The sequence below is a fragment of the Oncorhynchus gorbuscha genome, linkage group LG04, assembly GCF_021184085.1.
Source record: "Oncorhynchus gorbuscha isolate QuinsamMale2020 ecotype Even-year linkage group LG04, OgorEven_v1.0, whole genome shotgun sequence".
Taxonomy (NCBI): domain Eukaryota; kingdom Metazoa; phylum Chordata; class Actinopteri; order Salmoniformes; family Salmonidae; genus Oncorhynchus; species Oncorhynchus gorbuscha.
This window is the reverse complement of record NC_060176.1, coordinates 51,520,272-51,542,989: the sequence shown is the minus strand read 5'-3', so window position 1 is coordinate 51,542,989 and position 22,718 is coordinate 51,520,272. Positions and strand designations below refer to the sequence as shown.

Genomic DNA, 22,718 nt, shown 5'->3' with positions numbered 1-22,718 from the left:
CTTCCTCTGAAATATCTTGTCATCCAAAGGGTCCCAGCTATAACATGTGGTGTCGTTTTTTTAGATAAAATCCTTCTTTATATCCCAAAAAGTCAGTTTAGTTGGCGCCATCGATTTGAGTAATCCACTCGTTCAACATGCAGAGAAAGGAATCTGAAAATCTACCCCTAAACTTTGTTTCAACAAGTCAAAATATGTTTCTATTTACTCCTCAGATACACTCAAATGTAAACAAACTATAATATGTCTTACAGAAAGAAGTATGTTCAATAGGAAACCGATCTTAGCAGGTGCATTCTGTATTCATCGTGTTCACGCATACACAAATTTCCAAGACTGTGTCCCTGTACTATTTCTTATTCGTTTTGGAAGTTACAAGCCTGAAACCTTGAACATAGACTGCTGACACCCTGTGGAAGCCATAGGAATTACACCCTGGGAGTTAGAATTCAGATGCCCCTATTATTTTCCATTGTAAGAGCATGGGCTCTCAAAAAAAACAATTCTGGTTGGTTTTTCTTCGGAATTTCTTCAAATTGCAAAGTGTTTTCTTTCCAATGGTACCAATTATATGCATATCCTGGCTTCAGGGCCTGAGCAACAACAGGCAGTTTACTTTGGGAACGTAATTCAGGCCGAAATTGAGAAAAAAGGGGCCTATTATTAAATTAAGAGTATTTGGTGAACTGCAACTTCCCTGCTGCACCCTAGCTCTTATCCAATTGACCATTCAATAATAATCTTCTAGTACATTAACTACAGTAATTATGCATTATGTAATGGCATGTTGAGAATGTGCTACCTGATACCATTATAAGGGTCTGTGAGGTCAAGCCATTTGTATGTGTGCCAATGGGCTTCATACATTCTTACAGTGCATACCACTATATGGGTAGTGTATGTCTGAGGGTGGTTTGTGTCACTGTGTGTATGAGGATTGGTATGTGTGTGTGTCCCGTGACTACTCGAAGATACATATGATGGTGGCATTTTCAAAGAGCAACTACCCTGAGCTTTTGTTAGAAAAATATAATTTTATTCGAACTCAAACCAAGTAAGTATGAAAGTACATAACTGTGGTAATATCCACTGTATAGCAAAGTTAGATATAATACCATACACCGGAATGACCTACTGTAGCCCTACCTGAGTGCTAGTTACCTGAGGGCTAGTTACCTGAGGGCTAGTTACCTGAGGGCTAGTTACCTGAGGGCTAGTTACCTGAGCTTTGGGCATTTTTCAGAAGTAATAAACAATAAGATAAGTTACATACAGTATGTATAACGCTAAAACGAACACTTCAGATACCGTCTACCAACACACACACCCATCTGTCCTTCATCATAGTACATAGTAAAACATCTGGAGTCTGTTGATGAGCTCAGACATTTTCTGCCATGCTGCTCACTTCACCCAAGGCCACCTCCATCATCTCTTCCTCCTGAATCATCATTTTATTAATCTCCTTGCCTTCCATCCCATCGCCCTTCCCTTTGCCATCCATTCTCTCCATCCTCAGCACCTCTTTATCGTTACCTAGCAGCTCCTGCTCCTTTTCCCTCCACTTTTCCTCATCTCTTTCCTTCTCCTCTCTCTCCAGCTTCTCCTTCTTTCGGAGCTTCCAGAAGAAGCGCAGGTTCCTCTCTGGGTAGGCCACGTTAGCCAGCGGCAGCTTGAATATGGTGTTGGTTTCCGTGGTAAACAGAAGGAAGGTGAGGGCGGAGAGACAGAAGGGCCAGGTGCAGGCTGGCAGGCCAAACTGAACAAAGAGAGAGAGGGAGCGAGAGAGAGTCAGATTTCAGAGATTTCAATTTTTATTTGTCACATGCGCTGAATACAACTGGTGTAGACCTTGCCGTGAACCGCTTACTTACAAGAGTTAATACATTATTGGGCCAAATTATTGGGCCAAATGTACGACCCTCTGTAGTGCCTTACAGTTGGATATCGAGCAGTTGCCATACCAGATGGCTATTCAACCAGTCACGATGCTCTCGATGGTGCAGCTGTAGAACTTTTTGAAGATCTGAGGACCCATGCCAAATATTTTCTGTCTCCTGAGGGGGAATAGACATTGTCGTGCCCTCTTCACACCTGTCTTAGTGTGTTGGACCATGTTGGTTATGTGGACACCAAAGAACTTGAAGCTCTCGACCTGCTCCACTACAGCCCTGTTGATGTGAATGGCCTTCCTTTTCCTGTAGTCCAAAATCATCTCCTTTGTCTTGATCATGTTGAGGGAGAGTTTGTTGTCCTGGCACCACACTGTCAGGTCTCTGACCTCCTCCCTATAGGCTGTCTCATCGTAGTTGATGATCAGACCTACCACAGTTGTGTCGTCGGCAACCTTACTGATGGTGTTGGAGCTTTGCTTGGCTACACAGTTGTGGGTGAACAGGGAGTATAGGAGGAGACTAAGCACGCACCCCTGAGGGGCCCCCGTGTTGAGGATTAGCGTGGCAGATGTATTGTTGCCTACCTTTACCACATGGGGGCGGCCCGTCAGGAAGTCCAGGATCCAGTTGCAGACGGAGGTGTTTAGTCCCAGGGTCCTTAGCTTAGTAATGAGTTTCAAGGGCACTATGGTGTTGAATGCTGAGCTGTAGTCAATGAATAGCATTTTCACGTAGGTGTTCCATTTGTCCAGGTGGGAAAGGGCAGTGTGGAGTGCAATAGAGATTGCGTCATCTGTGGATCTATTGGGTGGTATGTGAATTGGAGTGGGATTCTGGGATGATGGTGTTGATGTGAGCCATGACAAGCCTTTCAAAGCATTTCATTGCTACAGATGTGAGTGCCACAGGTTGGTAGTCATTTCAGATTATGGTCAGATTTGTCAAATGGAGGGCGAGGGAGAGCTTTGTATGAGTCTCTGTGTAGAAGTAAAGGTGGTGTAGAGTTTTTTTTCCATCTGGTTGCACATGTTACATGCTGGTAGAAATGAGGTAAAACAGATTTATGTTTTCCTGCATTACAATCCCTGGCCACTTAGAGCGCCACCACTGAATGAGCATTTTCTTGTTTGCTCTTAGCCTTATATAGTTAGTTGAATGCGGTCTTAGTGTGTTTTCGAAATGTGTTTATGTGCCCCACATTGTGTGAATGAAATTAGGCTACTGTATAGATAACAGCATGACTGTCATATTCTCATAACATTGTACTTACTGTGGACATGACATTAGCGATGGCTGAGCCCAGATATGCACAGAAGAAAGCTGGTGAAGAAAAGGCAGTCAAATTCAGTCATATTGCTACAGTACCACCCATCCAAACCGTTAAGGCCTTTAACCAGTCATGTGACACAGAGAAAAGAGGTCCCCAGTTGGCATTACAGTGTGAACTCACCACAGGTGATTGCCAGCAGGTGTACCTGCCAGGTGAGAGCGTAGAACATCCCTCCAATAGCGATGCAAGCTAGAACACAGTTATACCCCCACAGACCAAAGTAGATCGCCTCAAATGGAGCTGCCAGGGCCAGACCTTCAGGAAAAGAGCCCACACTGGAATTCACTCAGCTGTACGATACTGTCCACTTCAACTACCTAATCTGGAACACTCGTGTTGTGTGTAGTCTGGTGGTTATGTACGTGTGTGTGTCTACCTGAGACCATGCCGACTGCGGATCCAATGGTAGCGTGAGCACAGGTGATGGGAGAGGAAATGAAGAGAGCGACCATGAAGATTCCTCCTGTCCAGGGGTTATCACACCCATACACCTGGCCTATACCTACTGGCACTGCTGTGAACAGCTGAGGAGAGAGACAGAGAGGTGATCAGACTCGCGCGTGTGTGTGTGCATGCGTGTGTGGCCAGGGGCAATCACGTCATCAAAACCCACAGGCACCATACCACAGATGATCTGAGTGACACAAACACACCTGACTCACATATAAATCAGAAATGGACAAAAATAGTATGATGGTTGAAACCCTCAACCCACGCACAAGAATGTATCCATATTTTTTGTAATTTTGAAAAGTTCTCAGAGTCGGACAAAACCTCTCACCTACATCAGCAGCGTAGCCTAGTGGTTAGAGCGTTGGACTAGGAACCGAAAGGTTGCAAGTTCAAATCCCTGAGCTGACAAGATACAAATCTGTTGTTCTGCCCCTGAACAAGGCAGTTAACCCACTGTTCCTAGGCTGTCATTGAAAAGAAGAATCTGACCTTAACTGACTTGCCTAATGAAGTCAAATAAAATTCTCAGTATGTATGTGAACTATTTCTTGCATGTGGCCATTCCAGATAGATGGGATTCCTAGAGCTACTGAATGACTCAGCCTGGAAGTTTCTAGAATACACCTGAACCACACAACACGCAGAAACACATACATGCTTTGTTTATTCACACACAACATCCTGCTTTTTTTATTACCTTAGCTACGTTGACCTCAGCCCAGGTGATGTTGGCTAGTTCTGTGCGCGGCTGGATGAGGACTTGGGGGAAGTGGTGGTTGTAGTGGCCAGTAGCCACCATGTGGAGACATACCAGGATGTTGAAGGGAAGAGTGAACACTGGCAGGTCCCAACGACTGTTAATGGACGCCAACGCACTGGACACTATAGGGCTGGAGGAGAGGAGGTTCATGTATGCTGCTCAACCACAATGATACATAATAACCTCTAATCTCTCCAGTAGTCACAAGTCACAGTTGAGGTCAAATCTGGTTTTTACCATGTAGGGGAAAGTTATTTCCCTGTCCGTTCTGAGAAATGGTGATTGTCACAAGTCTATTACTGCACTGCAGATACTGGCTCGATATGTGCCAGTAAGACAGGACCATAATAACTGACATTAGTGAAAGTGGGTTAGACAAGGTAGAAAGAAAGTCAGGAATGTCCTTTTGACCCGATGATGTGATAGAGGCAGACATGAATAAAGCTAGAAATAATAGAGGCAAAAAAGTGGGTCAGTTTGACGTCATGATGTGATTCCGATCTTAATGGGCCAGATATCCATCTTTTCCTGGTACTGAAAAGATGACATTATTCACATGTTTGATTCACGTGCAAAACCCCATGAGATGGTGGTTATCAGCTCATCTGATGGGTATCTGGTGGCACAATCTAACTCACCAGGTCATAGACATGACGATGTTGGGCAGCAGGAGCCACCAGTACCAGTCTCCAGCGTTAGAGAACACGGCCATCAGCAGTCCCACCAAGATCCCATTGTAACCATACAGCCCCGCTGCAATCGCACCCCTAAAAGAGAGACAGACACACACACAGTCAGAGATTACATCACTCACGTGCACGCACGCTCAGACACACACACACACACACACACACACACACACACACACACACACACACACACACACACACACACACACACACACACACACACACACACACACACACACACACACACACACACACACACACACACACACACACACACACACACACACACACACACACACCTGCTCTGTTGCAGTATGAGGGCAGAGATGGTGGCGAAGAGTGTGCCCACGAAGCCGTTGAGAGCCCACCAGCGGTTCTGCAGGATCAGCCCAGCAAAGATCACTAGGCCACTCAGAGGATTGTTGACAAACATGACCTGGGCAGCACCACGGAGAACCCAGTCTAGCAGCTGGAGTAGGAAGAACTGTTCTGGAGGGGGAGAATGGAGATGGGCAGCGGGTGAGGGAGAAAGAGAGAGTCATGTTCATAAAAAAAATATGGTATATGTTTCTTTGCACACAAAGCTATAGATAATCTGGTCATTGTATGCAGGTTTCTGTATTATCACACACATACATGTACATACAGTCCCCAACACAGGTCCTATACAGGCTGTCAATTTGTAGAGAGATTTCAACAGAGCTGTAATTGTATACTTTGCTGCATTGTCTAAAGATTATGATGAATGTCTTTCTTTTTCGATGTTGTCACAGTCCTTTTTGGGACCATCCTGGGCTTGGGACGGTCTGGACATGTTTTCTCTGCTCATGGACATTGCCATTGGACATAGTGTGTATTTTCTTTGCTGGAGAGGCATTCTGTTGAATTCACTACCTCAAGGTATATATTAAGTTTTTATTCAATGATTTGTCAATGTTTTTGACTGACTGTATATAAGATAAACTTAGCCTATTTGGAGAAGTGCTATGTTAAAATATAATCCATAGTTACTTTTCATCCACTCTGCAAACACCTCCATGTCTCCTGAGATGTAGGACAGTAACAGTAGCAGCCAGGCCTTGGCCTTCTGTTGGCAGGTGTGGACTGCAGACTTCCCAGCCTCAGTGTTTTCCCCCTGAGCCGCCTTCTGCTCCCCGCCCCCTGACATCTCTGGATCTGGGTTGGCCATCAGTGGCTGCTGCACTTGCTGCGTGGAGGAGAAGAACAGAGAGTTATACTTGCTGTAAAGCTGGACCCAGACAAAGAGCCAAGTCTATACATGTGTCAACTACTTCGACACAACAGAGAAAACGTTCAACATTGTTAAATTGTACAAATATTATACTGAACAATACATATAAACGCAACATGCAACAATTTCAAAGATTTTGCTGAGTTACAATTCATAAAAGGAAATCAGTCAATTGAAATAAACTAATTAGGCCCTAATCTATGGATTCCACATGACTGGGTAGGGGTGCAGCCTGGCTCCCGCTGGGGAGCCAGGCTCAGCCAATCAGAATGAGTTTCCCCCTACAAATGTAAACACATTTGTGCACAACATTTTTGATAAATAAGCTTCTTGTGCGTACCGAACATTTCTGAGATCTTTTATTTCAGCTCTTGAAGCATGGGACCAACACTTTACAAGTTGCGTTTACATTTTTGTTCAGTGTATGTACAGTTATTTCTATTGATAATGGTGTACCCTGTTATTTTATCTTGTTCTGTCATTCCTTTCCTTCATCAACATTTTAGTAGGTATAGCTACTATTATTTTGTTTTAGTTAGTGCTTTGTGCATAATCTCTTAAAAACAACCCTCTGAGCAGCATGGTGATGTCTTAAAAAACCACACACAAAGTGAATCAAATCGAATCAAATCAAATTGTATTTGCACCTAATAACAACACTTTACAGACTTTACAGACTTTACAGGTCGGCGGTGTAGCCTAGTGGTTAGGGCGTTGACCTAGTAACCGAAAAGGTTGACCTAGTAACCGCAAAGGTTGACCTAGTAACCGCAAAGGTTGACCTAGTAACCGCAAAGGATGACCTAGTAACCGCAATGGTTGACCTAGTAACCGCAAAGGTTGCAAGATCGAATACAGAGCTGATAAGGTACAAAGTCTGTCGTTCTGCCACTGAACAAGGCAGTTAACCCACTGTTCCTAGGCCGTCACTGAAAATAAGAATTAGTTCTTGACTGACTTGCCTAGTGAAATAATGGAAAAATACTACAGTGATATACATACTCATGAGCCCATTCTCAACAGTGCAGAGATAAAAGGAAGACAAATATTTGCTGAATAAAAAAAGGAAATAGTAAAACAATAAGGAGGCAGTATACAAAAAGTACCAGTACTGAGTCAATGTGCCGGGATACCAAGTACTTGAGGTAATACAGGTAATACAGTATGTACACTACCGTTCAATAGTTTGAGGTCCCTTAGGAATGTCCTTGTTATGAAAGAAAAGCACATTTTTTTGTCCATTAAAATAACGTCAAATTGATCAGATCAGTGTAGACATTGTTAATGTTGTAAATGACTATTGCAGGTGGAAACGGATGATTTTTAATGGAATATCTACATAGGCTCATTATCAGCAACCATCACTCCTGTGTTCCAATGGCACGTTGTGTTAGCTAATCCAAGTTTATCATTTTATAAAGATAATTGATCATTAGAAAACCCTTTTGCAATTATGTTAGCACAGCTGAAAACTGTTGTGCTGATTTAAAGAAGCAATAAAACTGTACTTCTTTAGACTAGTTGAGTATCTGGAGCATCAGCATTTGTGGGTTCGATTACAGGCTCAAAATGGCCAAAAACAAAGAACTTTCTTCTGAAACTCGTTAGTCTATTCTTCTTCTGAGAAATGAAGGCTATTCCATGCGAGAAATTGCCAGGAAACTGAAGATCTTGTACAACGCTGTGTACTTCTCCCTTCACAGAACAGCAAACTGGCTGTACATGTTCTCTCTCATTTATTTTCCACAATGAGCAAATTTCTATTTTATCATAATGTAGGCCAACCAAAGGGGCCTACCATGAAAACAAATGGAGAAACATGAAAATAGCTGTTCTATCATTCAGCCTACAGTAGCAGCCAATGTGTGGTGTTAAATGTATGGCTACATTAAATGAGACATTTGAAACAACACATGCAGGGCTTGATATTAACCTGTTTATCATCTTTTCACTCAGACAAGGAGGTGACTGAAAATGTTATTGTGTTGTTTGATGCAAAAAAAGTATTATTCTTCCCATACCATTGTTACAGAGAATCAGACAAATTATGCTACCCTCTGCCTATTGGCTACTTAGCTTATTCAAGCCTGTCTCAAAATACAACACTGCCCCTTTAAGACAAAAAAAAGCTCTTTAGCCGAATTGCTTTAAAAAAAAGATGTCTAGAAAGGTACACATGCTATACTTTTGTAGGAAGCAATCACTCCCCTATTGCTGACTACAAATGATCTATAACTGGGCTAATAACTCACCAACTAGCAAAGGATATGAACAAAATGTGCATAAGTGGCTACATTCAGCTCTTGCTTTGATCCCAAAACAAACACATCTACTCAGGACCACAGCTGTAAACACAGTCCAGATTGAATTAAATGGCACAGATCATCCATACATGGCAATGGTCATATACAGAGCATTCGGAACGTATTCAGACCCCTTTACTTTTTATACATTTTGTTACGTTACAGCCTTATTCTAAAATGGATTAAATTGTTTTTGTTCCTCATCTATCTACAGTTGAAGTCAGATGTTTACATACACCTGAGCCAAAAACATTTAACCTTAGTTTTTTACAATTCCTGACATTTAATTCTATCAAAAATTCCCTGTCTTAGGTCAGTTAGGATAACCACTTTATTTTAAGAACGTGAAATGTCAGAATAATAGTAGAGAGAATGATTTACTTCATCTTTTATTTCTTTCATCATATTCCCAGTGGATCAGAAGTTCACATACACTCAAACAATTTAAAGGCAATGCTACCAAATACTAATGAACTTGGGTCAAATATTTTGGGTAGCCTTCCACAAGCTTCCCACAATAAGTTGGGTGAATTTTGGCCCATTCCTCCTGACAGAGCTGGTGCAAACTGAGTCAGGTTTGTAGGCCTCCTTGCTCGCACGCCTTTTCAGTTCTGGCCACAAATTGTCTATGAGAGTGAGGTCAGGGCTTTGTGATGGCCACTCCAATACCTTGACTTTGTTGTCCTTAAGCCATTTTGCCACAACTTTGGAAGTATGCTTCATTGTCCATTTGGAAGATCCATTTGCGACCAAGCTTTAACTTCCTGACTGATGTCTTGAGATGCTGTCCAGCAAGGAGCAGTGGCTTCTTCCTTGCTGGACGGACTTTCAGGTAATGTCGATATAGGACTCGTTTAACTGTGGATATAGATACTTTTGTACCTGTTTCCTCCAGCATCTTCACAAGGTCCTTTTCTGTTGTTCTGGGATTGATTTGCACTTTTTGCACAAAAGTACGTTCATCTCTAGGAGACAGAATGCTTCTCCTTCCTGAGTGGTATGACGGCTGCGGGGTCCCATGGTATTTATACTTGCTTACTATTGTTTGTACAGATGAACGCAGTACCTTCAGGCATTTGGAAATTGCTCCCAAGGATGAACCAGACTTGTGGAGGTCATTTTTTCTGAGGTCTTGGCTGATTTCTTTTGATTTTCCCATGATGTCAATCAAAGGTAGGCCGTGAAATACATCCACAGGTACACCTCCAATTGACTCAAATGATGTCAATTAGCAGAATCTTCTAAAGCCATTACATGTTTTTCTGGAATTTTCCAAGCTGTTTAAGGGCACAGTCAACTTAGGTGTATGTAAACTTCTGAACCACAGGAATTGTGATACAGTGAATTATAGGTGAAATAATCTGTCTATAAACAATTGTTGGAAATATTACTACATGCACAAAGTAGATGTCCTAACCGACTTGACAAAACTATAGTTTGTTAACAAGACATTTGTGGAGTGGTTAAAAAACGAGTTTAAATGACTCCAACCTAAGTGTAAATCAAATTTTGATTTGATTTGATTTACACTTAGATTGGAGTCATTTAAACTCGTTTTTCAACCACTCCACAAATGTCTTGTTTGATTTGATTTGATTTTAAGTGTATGTAAATGTCAGGTTTTTAGACATTTTTGCAAATGTATTAACAATAAAAAACGGAAATATCACATTTACATAAGTTTTCAGAACTTATACTCAGTACTTTGTTGAAGCACCTTTGGCAGCGATTACAGACTCAAGTCATGTTGCTACAAACTTGGCACACCTGTATTTGGGGAGTTTATCCCACTCTTCTCTGCAGATCCTCTCAAGCTCTGTCATGTTTGATGGGGAGCGTCACAGCACAGCTACTTTCAGGTTTTTCCAGACATGTTCGATTGTGTGCTTAGGGTTGTTGTCCTGTTGGAAGGGAAACCTTCACCCTACTCAGGTCCTGAGCGCTCTGGAGCAGGTTTTCGTCAAGGATCTCTCTGTACTTTGCCCCGTTCATCTTTCCCTCAATCCCGACTAGTCTCCCAGTCCCTGCCACTGAAAATCATCCCCACAGCATGATGCTGCCATCACCGTGCTTCACCATAGGGATGATGCCAGGTTTCCTCCAGACTTGGCATTCAGGCCAAAGAGTTCAATCTTGGTTTTATCAGACCAGAGAATCGTGTTGCTCAGAATCCTTTAGGGGCCTTTTGGCAACCTCCAAGCAGGCTTTCATGTGCCTTTTACTGAGGAGTGGCTCCGTCTGGCCAGTCTACCATAAAGGTCTTATTGGTGGAGTGCTGCAGAGATGGTTGTCCTTCTGGAAAGTTCTCCCATCTCCACAGAGGAATTCTGGAGCTCTGTCAAAGTGACCATAGGGTTCTTGGTCACCTCCCTGACCAAGGCCCTTCTCTCCCGATTGCTCAGTTTGCCGTCAGAGTTTGGACATTCCAAACTTCATTCATTTAAGAATGACGGAAGCCACTGTATTCTTGGGGACCTTCAACGCTGCAGAAATGTTTTTGGTACCCTTCCCCAGATCTGTGCATCGACACAATCCTGTCTCGGATCTCTATCTATCTCTACAAATAAATATCTTGCATGTATTGAAAGTGGCTAATATTGCCTTGATTCTCTCACAATTGCCACAGTAAAGGGAAATGTTGATAGTGTTAACTAACAAGAAAAAAGAAGAAGATCAATCCTGTGCTTCTCTCAGTAGGCTGATAATTCTCTACGCTCTGCATGGCAGTCCTTGGGAGCTGCTCGGCAGTCTCAGGCTACTGCGAACCCTCACACACATACAGCTTATAGGGAACATTGCATGTGGGTTGGGGTAAAGTGACGAGGCAATCAGGATATAATGAACAGAGTAGTAGCATAGGTAAAGTGTAGTATGTGTGAGTGTGTGCATATAGTCTAGTGTGTGTGCATAGAGCCAGTGCAAGGGAGTCAGTGTAATACAGTTAAGATCAAGAAAATAGTCTGCGTAGCCATCTGATTAACCATTCAGCACACTTATGGCTTGGGGGTAGAAGCTGTTCAGGTGCTTTTTGGTCACAGACTTGGCACTCCATGACCATTTGCTGTGCGATAGCAGAGAGAGTCTATGACTTGGGTGGTTGGAGTCTTTGACATTTTTTAAGGCCTTACTCCGCCTGGTATACAGGTAGGAGTTCGGCCCCAGTGATGTACTGGGCCGTACGCACTACCCTCTCTATCGCCTTGCAGTCGGATGCTGAGCAGTTTTCATACCACACGGTGATGCAGCCAGTCAAGATGCTCTCAATGGTGCAGCTGTAGAACTTTTTGAGGATCTGAGGGCCCAGGCCAAATCTGTTCAGCCTCCAGAGGGGGAAGAGGTGTTTTCGTACACTCTTCATGTGTTGGTGTGGTTGGACCATGATATGTCCTGAGGTGGACACAGTGGATCTTGAACTCTCGATTGATGTTATCATCATGATTATGACACACAAAGACCCGTCTATGGCCTGGCTTACCTTTGACTGGAATGCGGATGCAAGTTCTTGCGTAAAGGCACTATAGAAACTGGAGATATTCTTGGGAATATCCTACAGAAGATAAGTCATGTTAAAAAATATTATTATATAATACTAGTGTACACCACTAATTGGTGTAGGTGCTGCACTCTAAAACAAATTCAACATGTAAAAAGTCAATTCAGCTTAAATATCTAAGTTGTCTGTACTTCAAAATGGGAAGTTGTTGAGCTGGTGTGGAATACTCCACAAACCTAATGAATAAAACAATGTTGAGTGAACTGAAATAGTGAAACTGAACTGAAAGTTTGCCACAACAACACAAATAGCTGAGTTGATCACACAAGAGAGTTCAGTTTGCTGAGATCAGCAACGTAAAATACTGTGTCGGCTTAAATACGTGCCTCATTAATATATTACCATGTGTGCTTTTCTGCATGATGTATTTAACTTTTTTTTTATCAATTTACATGTCAGGAACCAGTTTACAACTTAAACATTTATTTTAGAGGCTGAAATATGATGCATTAACCCAGATATATCAAAAAGTGAAGTGGATTTGTTCAAACCATTAGTGAGTTTGTTTTACCTGTTTATCTGGTGTGTGGTTAGTCAGAGCAAATGTGTAAGAACCCACTGTCTGCTTTCAACCAATTATTTTTAACAGCCATCTGTCAAAAACATAATTATTTCCATAATTGAGCAAACAGCTATTTTATAGGTAATCCAACTTCGTATCTCTTGGCGTAATGACTGAGGGGACAGTCGCTGGACCTGGGTTTGAGTTCATGGAGTTAAAATAGTTTTTAAATAAAATAGTTTTAAATTGTGAGGACTTGAAATAAAACGTTGTAAAAAGATCAAGTTAACCAGCTGCAATATGATTTCCAGTTTACTCAACTGTTGAGACAACTTAAGAATGCATGTTGGCAGAACTTTTCTGTCCCCCAAAGTTAAGTGAACTAGAAATTGTATTGTAGGTGGTTGCCTTGATTTTTAAAAAGTTGGCTGAAAACACTTTTTACAGTGTGCCCTTTAGAAGAATAAATCTCAGTGAACTAAACAGAAGAAAGAGGTGCAACTCTACTGCTGAAGAGCAGTTGAAGAGCAGTGTGAAGAGCAGTGTGAAGAGCAGTGTGAAGAGCAGTGTGAAGAGCAGTGTGAAGAGCAGTGTGAAGAGCAGTGTGAAGAGCAGTGTGAAGAGCAGTGTGAAGAATGCAACTTCTTCTTGAATGCACACATTGAGTCAAACACAGGTGTCCCTTGACAACGTGGGCAACCAATAAAACGTTGCATTCACACTGCTCTTCGAATGCATTCTGAGGAAGTTCTAAGGACCAAAACACGCATGCTTCAGTGCATTTGCTCTGAAGCTTTCCATTTCTTTTATCATATTAATATTCTACTTGAAATAAATGATGTAATCAAAGGCTCAGAGGCATGAATGAAAGTCACACAGTCTTCTCATTTGCAGTGAGATTTATATTATAACCAACATTTTGTTCTGTTCTGTCATCAGTACCTCACCTTAAAGAGTGGCCATTGTTTATTTCTTTATAACGTTACTATTTAACATTATCCTTATATAACACTATCTACGTAGGATGAAGTATTAGCATGTCCAACTTTCCTTTTTTTTTTACACAGATCTGTGCCCTTCTGCACGACAGAAAATGTTGCCTCCATTTAGACAGAAAGGAAGATGAGAAGGATGAGTAGTGCAGTGTGTGTCCTACCTTTGTGCGATGTAGTCCAGGCATATATGTTTCCAGTAGGGCAGGGTGCTGTGTGTGGCAGCTGCTGTGAAGCTGTGCTGTTGCAGGGCTCCCACCACTGTTTTTATACCTTGCACAACATTCCTACTCTCCTTCTCCATGAACAAGAGCGATAACGCTCAACCACGCGCAACTTCACTTTGATATGGAATGTGTGTGTGTGTAAGAGAGAGATGGCCTTGACCTATGGGTGTTCTATCAGCAGGTCCTGTCCAATAGCCAGCCACACAACTGTTAGCATCATGACTTTTGACCTGTGAGAGATTTACCCTATAGAGAGAGTTTTATCATTTTCCATACAGTGTTTCAATAAAACTTGAAGTGCACAATTCATTTAAAAAAAATCCAATGGCAGATTGTGAGCATGTAGAAAAATGTGTCACTCTTACAATTTCATGAACCTTTGCATGAAACATTGATTAAGATCACCTATTTTATGTGACTTGCCAACTGTCACTATTACCCTTCTCCTTGAAATGCATCAACTAACGGTGTATCAATGATATTCAGATAATGAGTGGAATATTGTTATACAGAACCCAGGTATTTCAGCAGTGCATTTTACACTACACTATTCCAAATGGTAGAGTGACACTTTCCACTTTGTTCTATTGAAGAACACTGGTTGATGTAGAATGATGATGTAGTATTTGAAGCCACATCCATATAGCATTTTGTTTAACCAACATAAAGGTATGTCAAATGTATACATTTATGAGGTAAAAATATAGAAATTGACAGTGTTCAGCAGTTATGTAGCTCTATACATTAACTAGGCACTACATCATTTTATTGTTAACACATTACAAGAAAATCATATAAAAAGTCAAGTGAATATTGCATTAGATACTTAGATTGAAAATGCATCCACATTGAAAGAGTAACTTGGTGCAGTGAACAAGTGACTTTGTACTCAGTCAATTGAAAATGTGTTTAGAGTTCTGAAACATGAGCCATTTTGATGATCTGTTTAGATTTTTGTGCTTAGGGTTGTGAAAATGTACCACATACATGTGAAAATTGCACCAAAGTGAACTGCAACTTCACTCACACCCTCCTCTGAGTTTGTTCAAAGGAATTCCCATCCCTTCAACTATTTAAATCTCTGCAACTATTAGGAAAGGTGGATACACAGTCAGTTGTACAACTGAATGCCTTAAACTGAAATGTTTCCTCTGAATTTAACTCAACCCCTCTAAACAGAGGGTTAACTGCCTTACTCAGAACAACATATGTTTACCTTGTCAGCTCAGGGATTCAATCCAGCAACCTTTCGGTTACTGGTCCAACGCTCCAGTCCGCCAGGCCTCCCGCCAGACTACCTGCCGCCCCTAACATCTGTGACAGACCAACTCGATTTTGTCTTATGTAGCGAAATTTGAAATTGTGTTTTTTACAATGGATTAAAGTAGAGACTCAGAGATAGAAAATGGTATATCATATACTACAGTTAAGGAACAACGGGAAAGTCATTCTGCTTTGAAAGTTGATAAACTTGTAAAATCACTTCTGAGAAAATGACCCTTGAATGTTTTGGTACACATACTGGAGAGTTCTTCTTTGTCTACACCCATTCAGCATCGCTCACACCCTCTTAAGCTTTAGCCCCACCCATCTCTGTAAGGATTCACATGTGATGCCATGTACAAAACAACCAAAGATTTCAAAGGCTGGTTTTACTACGGGTGTCTTCGTAAATTCAGTCTGGAGTGTCAGAGTGTTTTCTGGGCATTCGTAAACTCAGGGCGTTGTCAGATTGTCCGTTTGTAAATTCAGAGCGTTTCGCTCTCGGTGCTTTCAGAGCACACACTGGATGCTCAAGCCAAGTAGAAGGGTTGATTCGACTGTTCTAACAACAGCAGTCAAGCACCCAAGCTAACTGGCTAATGTTGACTTGCTTGCAGCTGCTTCCAGACACCCATTTTTTATTTTACCTTTATTTAACCAGGCAAGTCAGTTAAGAACATATTCTTATTTTCAATGACGGCCTGGGAACAGTGGGTTAACTGCCTGTTCAGGGGGGGTTTGAACTCGCAACCTTCCGGTTACTAGTCCAACGCTCTAACCACTAGGCTACGCTGCCGCCCCAATGAGAGAACAGCTATGGTGGTAAAAAATGGCAAACTTTGTTATGCACATGCGCTGTATGAGCCTTAAACTTGTACGTTTCCCCGGTCTGTTTCTCTCATGTAAGAAGAAGCCAGTATTTTTCCTCTGTTGTTTTTGAGTAACTTGGTCACGTGGCCAAAGACAAAGAGCCTCTGAGAGTGACCACAGTTTTTGAGTCCATCCTGTTCTTTTCCGATCTTTCAAGAGCACAGCTGTGTGGAGATGATGAAGAGAACCGAGGCTAGCTTGAGCAGCAGCAACAATTCTATCAGCAGAAAGCAGTAACAAAAATGGCGTTATCACTTGTTTGTACACTATGTTCCCATCATGATCTCACACACCCATAGACAAAGGTTATAAAAGCTGGGACCCAACTCTTGTTTGTTGGGATCTTAACTCTGCAGCTTTTGAGTGCCAGCTAACAGTACACTTTAACTTGAAATGAAAACGACTTTCTGACAAAATTAGAAACGTGTAATATTTGAAATTGTAGCTAGCTAGACCATCTTCTCCATGTACATGGATGGACGCTTCACCCTCTGTCCTGGATGCCATGGTTGACTTAGTTTGAATATGTAATCCAGAGACAGGTGTTTTAAACAACTGCCTTCTAAATCAAATAAAATAAAATGTATTTATATAGCCCTTCGTACATCAGCTAATATCTCAAAGTGCTGTACAGAAACCCAGCCTAAAACCCCAAACAGCAAGCAATGCAGGTGTAGAAGCACAATGGCTAGGAAAAACTCCCTAGAAAGGCCAAAACCTAGGAAGAAACCTAGAACCAGGCTATGTGGGGTGGCCAGTCCTCATCTGGCTGTGCCCGGGTGGAGATTATAACAGAACATGGCCAAGATGTTCAAATGTTCATAAATGACCAGCATGGTCAAATAATAATAAGGCAGAACAGTTGAAACTGGAGCAGCAGCACGGCCAGGTGGACTGGGGACAGCAAGGAGTCATCATGTCAGGTAGTCCTGAGGCATGGTCCTAGGGCACAGGTCCTCCGAGAGAGAGAAAGAAAGAGAGAAAGAGAGAATTAGAGAGAGCACACTTAAATTCACACAGGACACCGAATAGGACAGGAGAAGTACTCCAGATATAACAAACTGACCCTAGCCCCCGACACATAAACTACTGCAGCATAAATACTGGAGGCTGAGACAGGAGGGGTCAGGAGACACTGTGGCCCCATCCGAGAACACCCCCGGACAGGGCCAAACAGGAAGGATATAACCCCACCCACTTTGCCAAAGCACAGCCCCCACACCACTAGAGGGATATCTTCAACCACCAACTTACCATCCCGAGACAAGGCCGAGTATAGCCCACAAAGATCTCCGCCACGGCACTACCCAAGGGGGGGCCTGTGTGTTTTCTTTTCGACTCCATCTGCATATTTGTAATCACCAGCCAGAATCTTCTCCATCTCCTTAGCTATCATACTCTAATTTCACTGATTTCAAAACTTGGTCCTGCAGAAAGTGGAGAGCAACACATGCAGTTCTTCTACGTGATTTCTTTCAAAAAATCCAAGTTGGAAAGGATTACTTATACCTACTGATCAGCTAATGTTATAGACAGAAGTGTGCTTTATGGCAGACCAATCCGAACTCATCTATCGGAATGTCCAGCCCACTCATTATTTCAGCCATTCATGGCTAGCGGGAAGGTTTCTGACTTTTTCCGTGGCTAAACCAACTAGGCTCATAACTTAACACTTTTATTCGTATTTACAGATGGCATACAAGTTTGTTATGAAGGCACATGAAAGTTCATAATTTCCAGAAGGCATTTCTGCCAAAATGCATTTTGATTTAAAAAAAAGTTTACGTTCAAATGGCTCTCCGCAAAGTTTTGTGTAACAAGTCATATTTATTCTAATGCATTCTCGTAGTACTATGCCCAACAACAGTCACTATAAGCTGCACTCCCCTAAGTATTTATTTGGACAGTGAAGCTAAAACCTTTCATTTGGCTATATACTCCAGCATTTTGGATTTGAGATCCTTTATATGAGTCGACAGTACAGAATGTCATTTTTCATTTGAGGGTCATTTCATACATATATTTCACCATTTAGAAATGAATGGTTAATAATGTATTGTGTCATTTTGGAGTCACTTTTATTGTAAATAAGAATATAACTTGTTTCTGAACACTTCTACATTTAGTGTGGATACTACCATGATAACAGATCATCTTGAGTGGATCCTCATGAATAATGATGATGATTGGAAAAGTTACTCAAGCAATGATACATGAGAGGCCATGTGTTATGGCATTTTTATCATGGCTATGATGTGGTCATTGCCACGAGGGGAAGCAGAGTGTATTATTGTTTCTATACAACGGGTTACCAGCATTAAAAAAGATGAGACAGTGGATCTGTAAAAGTAGTTGTAGTAGTAGTAATAGTGCGTTGCTCGGTAACGATGTAAACGATGGCACTTTTTATGAATGTGGTCATGTGTATATGGTCTAGTATTTCATGGGCAGGATAGACTCCAACAATGGAAATTCCAAACCACCCGTTGTATAAAGAGTCACACACATCCGCACACAGAGGCATAAATATCATACACCCCCCAAAGAATTATGCTAACTTCCCCTGTTAATGGTAATGGTGACTGGTTAGCATGAATTCATGATTGTCTGTAGTCATGGTAGTATCCACATGACTGTACAAGCGTTTAGGCAAATATTCTATTCTTTTGTACAATAAAAACCATTAATTTCACACCATAACCCAAAACACAACCAAAACAAACTGCAAATGCATCCAAGAAGTTTGTAGAGTCACAAGCTTGATGTAGTCATCGCTAGCTAGGAATGTGGTATCAAATACTCAACTTTGAACTACTTTAATAATACACTATAAGTGAATTTGTTCAAATACTTATGAGATCTTAAAATGGGGGAACTAGATACATAAAGTGCTTTCATTTCTAAACGGTAAAACAGATATGTATGAAAATAGCCTCAAATAAAAGGTGACATTCTGTACTGTCGCCTCATATGAAACATTTGATCTGAAATCCCAAATGCTGGAGTATAGATCCAAATGAAATGTTTCAGCTTCACTGTCCAAATACATACGGAGGGGAGTGTATAATCTAAATACCATGCAGTCAGGTACATAATTATTGGCAACCTTGATAAAGATGAGCAATAATGACTGTATGAAATAAATAATGCAAATACTGAGCTATGTTGTATGAATTTTTTTGGGGGGGGGAATTATATGGTATTCTTTCACTGTAATAGCTACTGTAAATTGGACAGTGCAGTTAGATTAACAAGAATTTAAGCTTTCTGCCAATGTCAGATATGTCTATGTCCTGGGATATGTTGTTGTTACTTACAACCTCATGCTAATCGCATTAGCCTACGTTAGCTCAACTGTCCCGCAGGGGACCTACCAATCCTGAAGAAGTTTTAAGAACAAATTCTTATTTACAATGACGGCCTATCCCGGCCAAACCCTCCTCTAACCCGGACAAAGCTGGGCCAATTGTGTGCCGACCTATGGGTCTGATCTGATGTGACATTCCTGATCTGGTAGGTTGGATAGGTGCCTCTGTTACTTGTTTTCAAAGACTATGAACTAGTCACCTGCTGGGGAGTGTGTGTCTGCATGTGCATGTGTGTCTGTGGGCATGTGCACTCACATATGTTTGTGTGTGTTTGTGTGTGTTGGTGTGTAAGTGTGTGTGTGCATACTTGTGTGCATGAGACATGTGTGAGGATATTGGCAAGGCTCTTGGATTCTGTGTGTGTGAAAGCAGGTAATTCCAGCTGGAATGCCACGCCTACGATTGACACCTTTATCATAGTCTTTTTCTTCTTCTCTTTTTACCTTGAACCTTCTAGCAACATGCACGCAGGGGAAAAACAGAGTCCACAGAGTAGTAAGCATGTGAGCAGTGCACGGTATGTTATGGCTCCCTTGTCTGTTCTGTTTTTTCAGACTGATCGCCCCCATGCGCGTGTGTGTGTATGTGTTGATATGAAAGGGGGAAGGGGTCTCCAGGTGTGTCATAGACAGAATCACAAAATACACACACACACACACACACACACACACACACACACACACACACACACACACACACACACACACACACACACACACACACACACACACACACACACACACACACACACACACACACACACACACACACACACACACACACACACACACACACACACACACACACACCACTCAACACTGTGAGGCAGACGGATGTAGGAATCTAAACGCCCACGCCTGTGTTTGTTTCCCCGGTAGGGTCGTCTGGTCATTAAACACAATTAGAGTTACATAACCACCTTAACATTTCTAAACATTTCTACCGCCCCGTAGCACTCACTTCCGTCATCATGAAGTGCTTTGAGAGACTAGTCAAGGACCATATCACCTCCACCCTACCTGACACCCTAGACCCACTCCAATTTGCTTACCGCCCAAATAGGTCCACAGACGACGCAATCTCAACCACACTGCACACTGCCCTAACCCACCTGGACAAGAGGAATACCTATGTGAGAATGCTGTTCATCGGCTACAGCTCGGCATTCAACACCATAGTACCCTCCAAGCTCGTCATCAAGCTCGATACCCTGGGTCTCGACCCCGCCCTGTGCAACTGGGTACTGGACTTCCTGACGGGCCGCCCCCAGGTGGTGAGGGTAGGCAACAACATCTCCTCCCCGCTGATCCTCAACACGGGGGCCCCACAAGGGTGCGTTCTGAGCCCTCTCCTGTACTCCCTGTTCACCCACGACTGCGTGGCCACGCACGCCTCCAACTCAATCATCAAGTTTGCGGATGACACAACAGTGGTAGGCTTGATTACCAACAACGACGAGACGGCCTACAGGGAGGAGGTGAGGGCACTCGGAGTGTGGTGTCAGGAAAATAACCTCACACTCAACGTCAACAAAACTAAGGAGATGATTGTGGACTTCAGGAAACAGCAGAGGGAACACCCCCCTATCCACATCGATGGAACAGTAGTGGAGAGGGTAGCAAGTTTTAAGTTCCTCGGCATACACATCACAGATAAACTGAATTGGTCCACTCACACTGACAGCGTCGTGAAGAAGGCGCAGCAGCGCCTCTTCAACCTCAGGAGGCTGAAGAAATTCGGCTTGTCACCAAAAGCACTCACAAACTTCTATAGATGCACAATCGAGAGCATCCTGGCGGGCTGTATCACCGCCTGGTACGGCAACTGCTCCGCCCTCACCGTAAGGCTCTCCAGAGGGTAGTGAGGTCTGCACAATGCATCACCGGGGGCAAACTACCTGCCCTCCAGGACACCTACACCACCCGATGTTACAGGAAGGCCATAAAGATCATCAAGGACATCAACCACCCGAGCCACTGCCTGTTCACCCCGCTATCATCCAGAAGGCGAGGTCAGTACAGGTGCATCAAAGCTGGGACCGAGAGACTGAAAAACAGCTTCTATCTCAAGGCCATCAGACTGTTAAACAGCCACCACTAACATTGAGTGGCTGCTGCCAACACACTGTCATTGACACTGACCCAACTCCAGCCACTTTAATAATGGGAATTGATGGGAAATGATGTAAATATATCACTAGCCACTTTAAACAATGCTGCCTTATATAATGTTACTTACCCTACATTATTCATATCATATGCATACGTATATACTGTACTCTATATCATCGACTGCATCCTTATGTAATACATGTATCACTAGCCACTTTAACTATGCCACTTTGTCTACATACTCATCTCATATGTATATACTGTACTCGATACCATCTACTGTATGCTGCCCTGTACCATCACTCATTCATATATCCTTATGTACATATTCTTTATCCCCTTACACTGTGTATAAGACAGTAGTTTTGGAATTGTTAGTTAGATTACTTGTTGGTTATCACTGCATTGTCGGAACTGGAAGCACAAGCATTTCGCTACCCTCGCATTAACATCTGCTAACCATGTGTATGTGACAAATAACATTTGATTTGATTTGATTCTAAACGGTAAAACAGATATGTCTGAAAATAGCCTCAAATAAAAGGTGACATTCTGTACTGTCGCATCATATGAAACATTTGATCTGAAATCCCAAATGCTGGAGTATAGATCCAAATGAAATGTTTCAGCTTCACTGTCCAAATACATACGGAGGGGAGTGTATAATCTAAATACCATGCAGTCAGGTACATAATTATTGGCAACCTTGATAAAGATGAGCAATAATGACTGTATGAAATAAATAATGCAAATACTGAGCTATGTTGTATGAATTTTTTTGGGGGGGGATTATATGGTATTCTTTCACTGTAATAGCTACTGTAAATTGGACAGTGCAGTTAGATTAACAAGAATTTAAGCTTTCTGTCAATGTCAGATATGTCTATGTCCTGGGATATGTTCTTGTTACTTACAACCTCATGCTAATCGCATTAGCCTACGTTAGCTCAACTGTCCCGCAGGGGACCTACCAATCCTGTAGAAGTTTTAAGAACAAATTCTTATTTACAATGACGGCCTATCCCGGCCAAACCCTCCTCTAACCCGGACAAAGCTGGGCCAATTGTGTGCCGACCTATGGGTCTGATCTGATGTGACATTCCTGATCTGGTAGGTTGGATAGGTGCCTCTGTTACTTGTTTTCGAAGAC

General features: G+C 42.3%; 1 protein-coding gene across 2 annotated transcripts; it reads right to left on the bottom strand.

The window, feature by feature from the left end:
- Window positions 1–1,014: 1,014 nt before the first annotated feature.
- On the bottom strand, window positions 1,015–14,042 carry slc14a2 (solute carrier family 14 member 2). Of its 2 annotated transcripts, XM_046345257.1 has the most exons (10): window positions 13,894–14,011; window positions 12,158–12,229; window positions 6,139–6,334; window positions 5,427–5,616; window positions 5,077–5,205; window positions 4,376–4,568; window positions 3,602–3,749; window positions 3,346–3,480; window positions 3,166–3,215; window positions 1,015–1,759 (listed from the first exon to the last, which is right to left on the bottom strand). In XM_046345257.1, the coding sequence occupies exons 1-10, from the start codon at window positions 13,915–13,917 to the stop codon at window positions 1,382–1,384; spliced, it is 1,515 nt and encodes a 504-aa protein (XP_046201213.1). In that variant the 5' UTR covers window positions 13,918–14,011; the 3' UTR covers window positions 1,015–1,381. The 2 variants fall into 2 exon arrangements, with proteins under 2 accessions (XP_046201213.1, XP_046201214.1); XM_046345258.1 differs by lacking the exon at window positions 12,158–12,229 and having other exon boundaries at window positions 13,894–14,042.
- Between the last annotated feature and the right edge of the window lie 8,676 nt (window positions 14,043–22,718).

Bases quoted from the DNA above. Each gene is read 5' to 3' on its own strand.
- slc14a2 (XM_046345257.1), bottom strand. From the start codon at position 13,917: ATGCCTGGACTACATCGCACAAAG. The intron at 5,617-6,138 runs GTAACTATGGAT...CTCCCCCTCCAG, and splicing joins GTTTGCAGAGTGGATGAAAA to AACAGTTCTTCCTACTCCAG. The intron at 1,760-3,165 runs GTAAGTACAATG...CTCTTTGTTCAG, and splicing joins TCGCTAATGTCATGTCCACA to TTTGGCCTGCCAGCCTGCAC.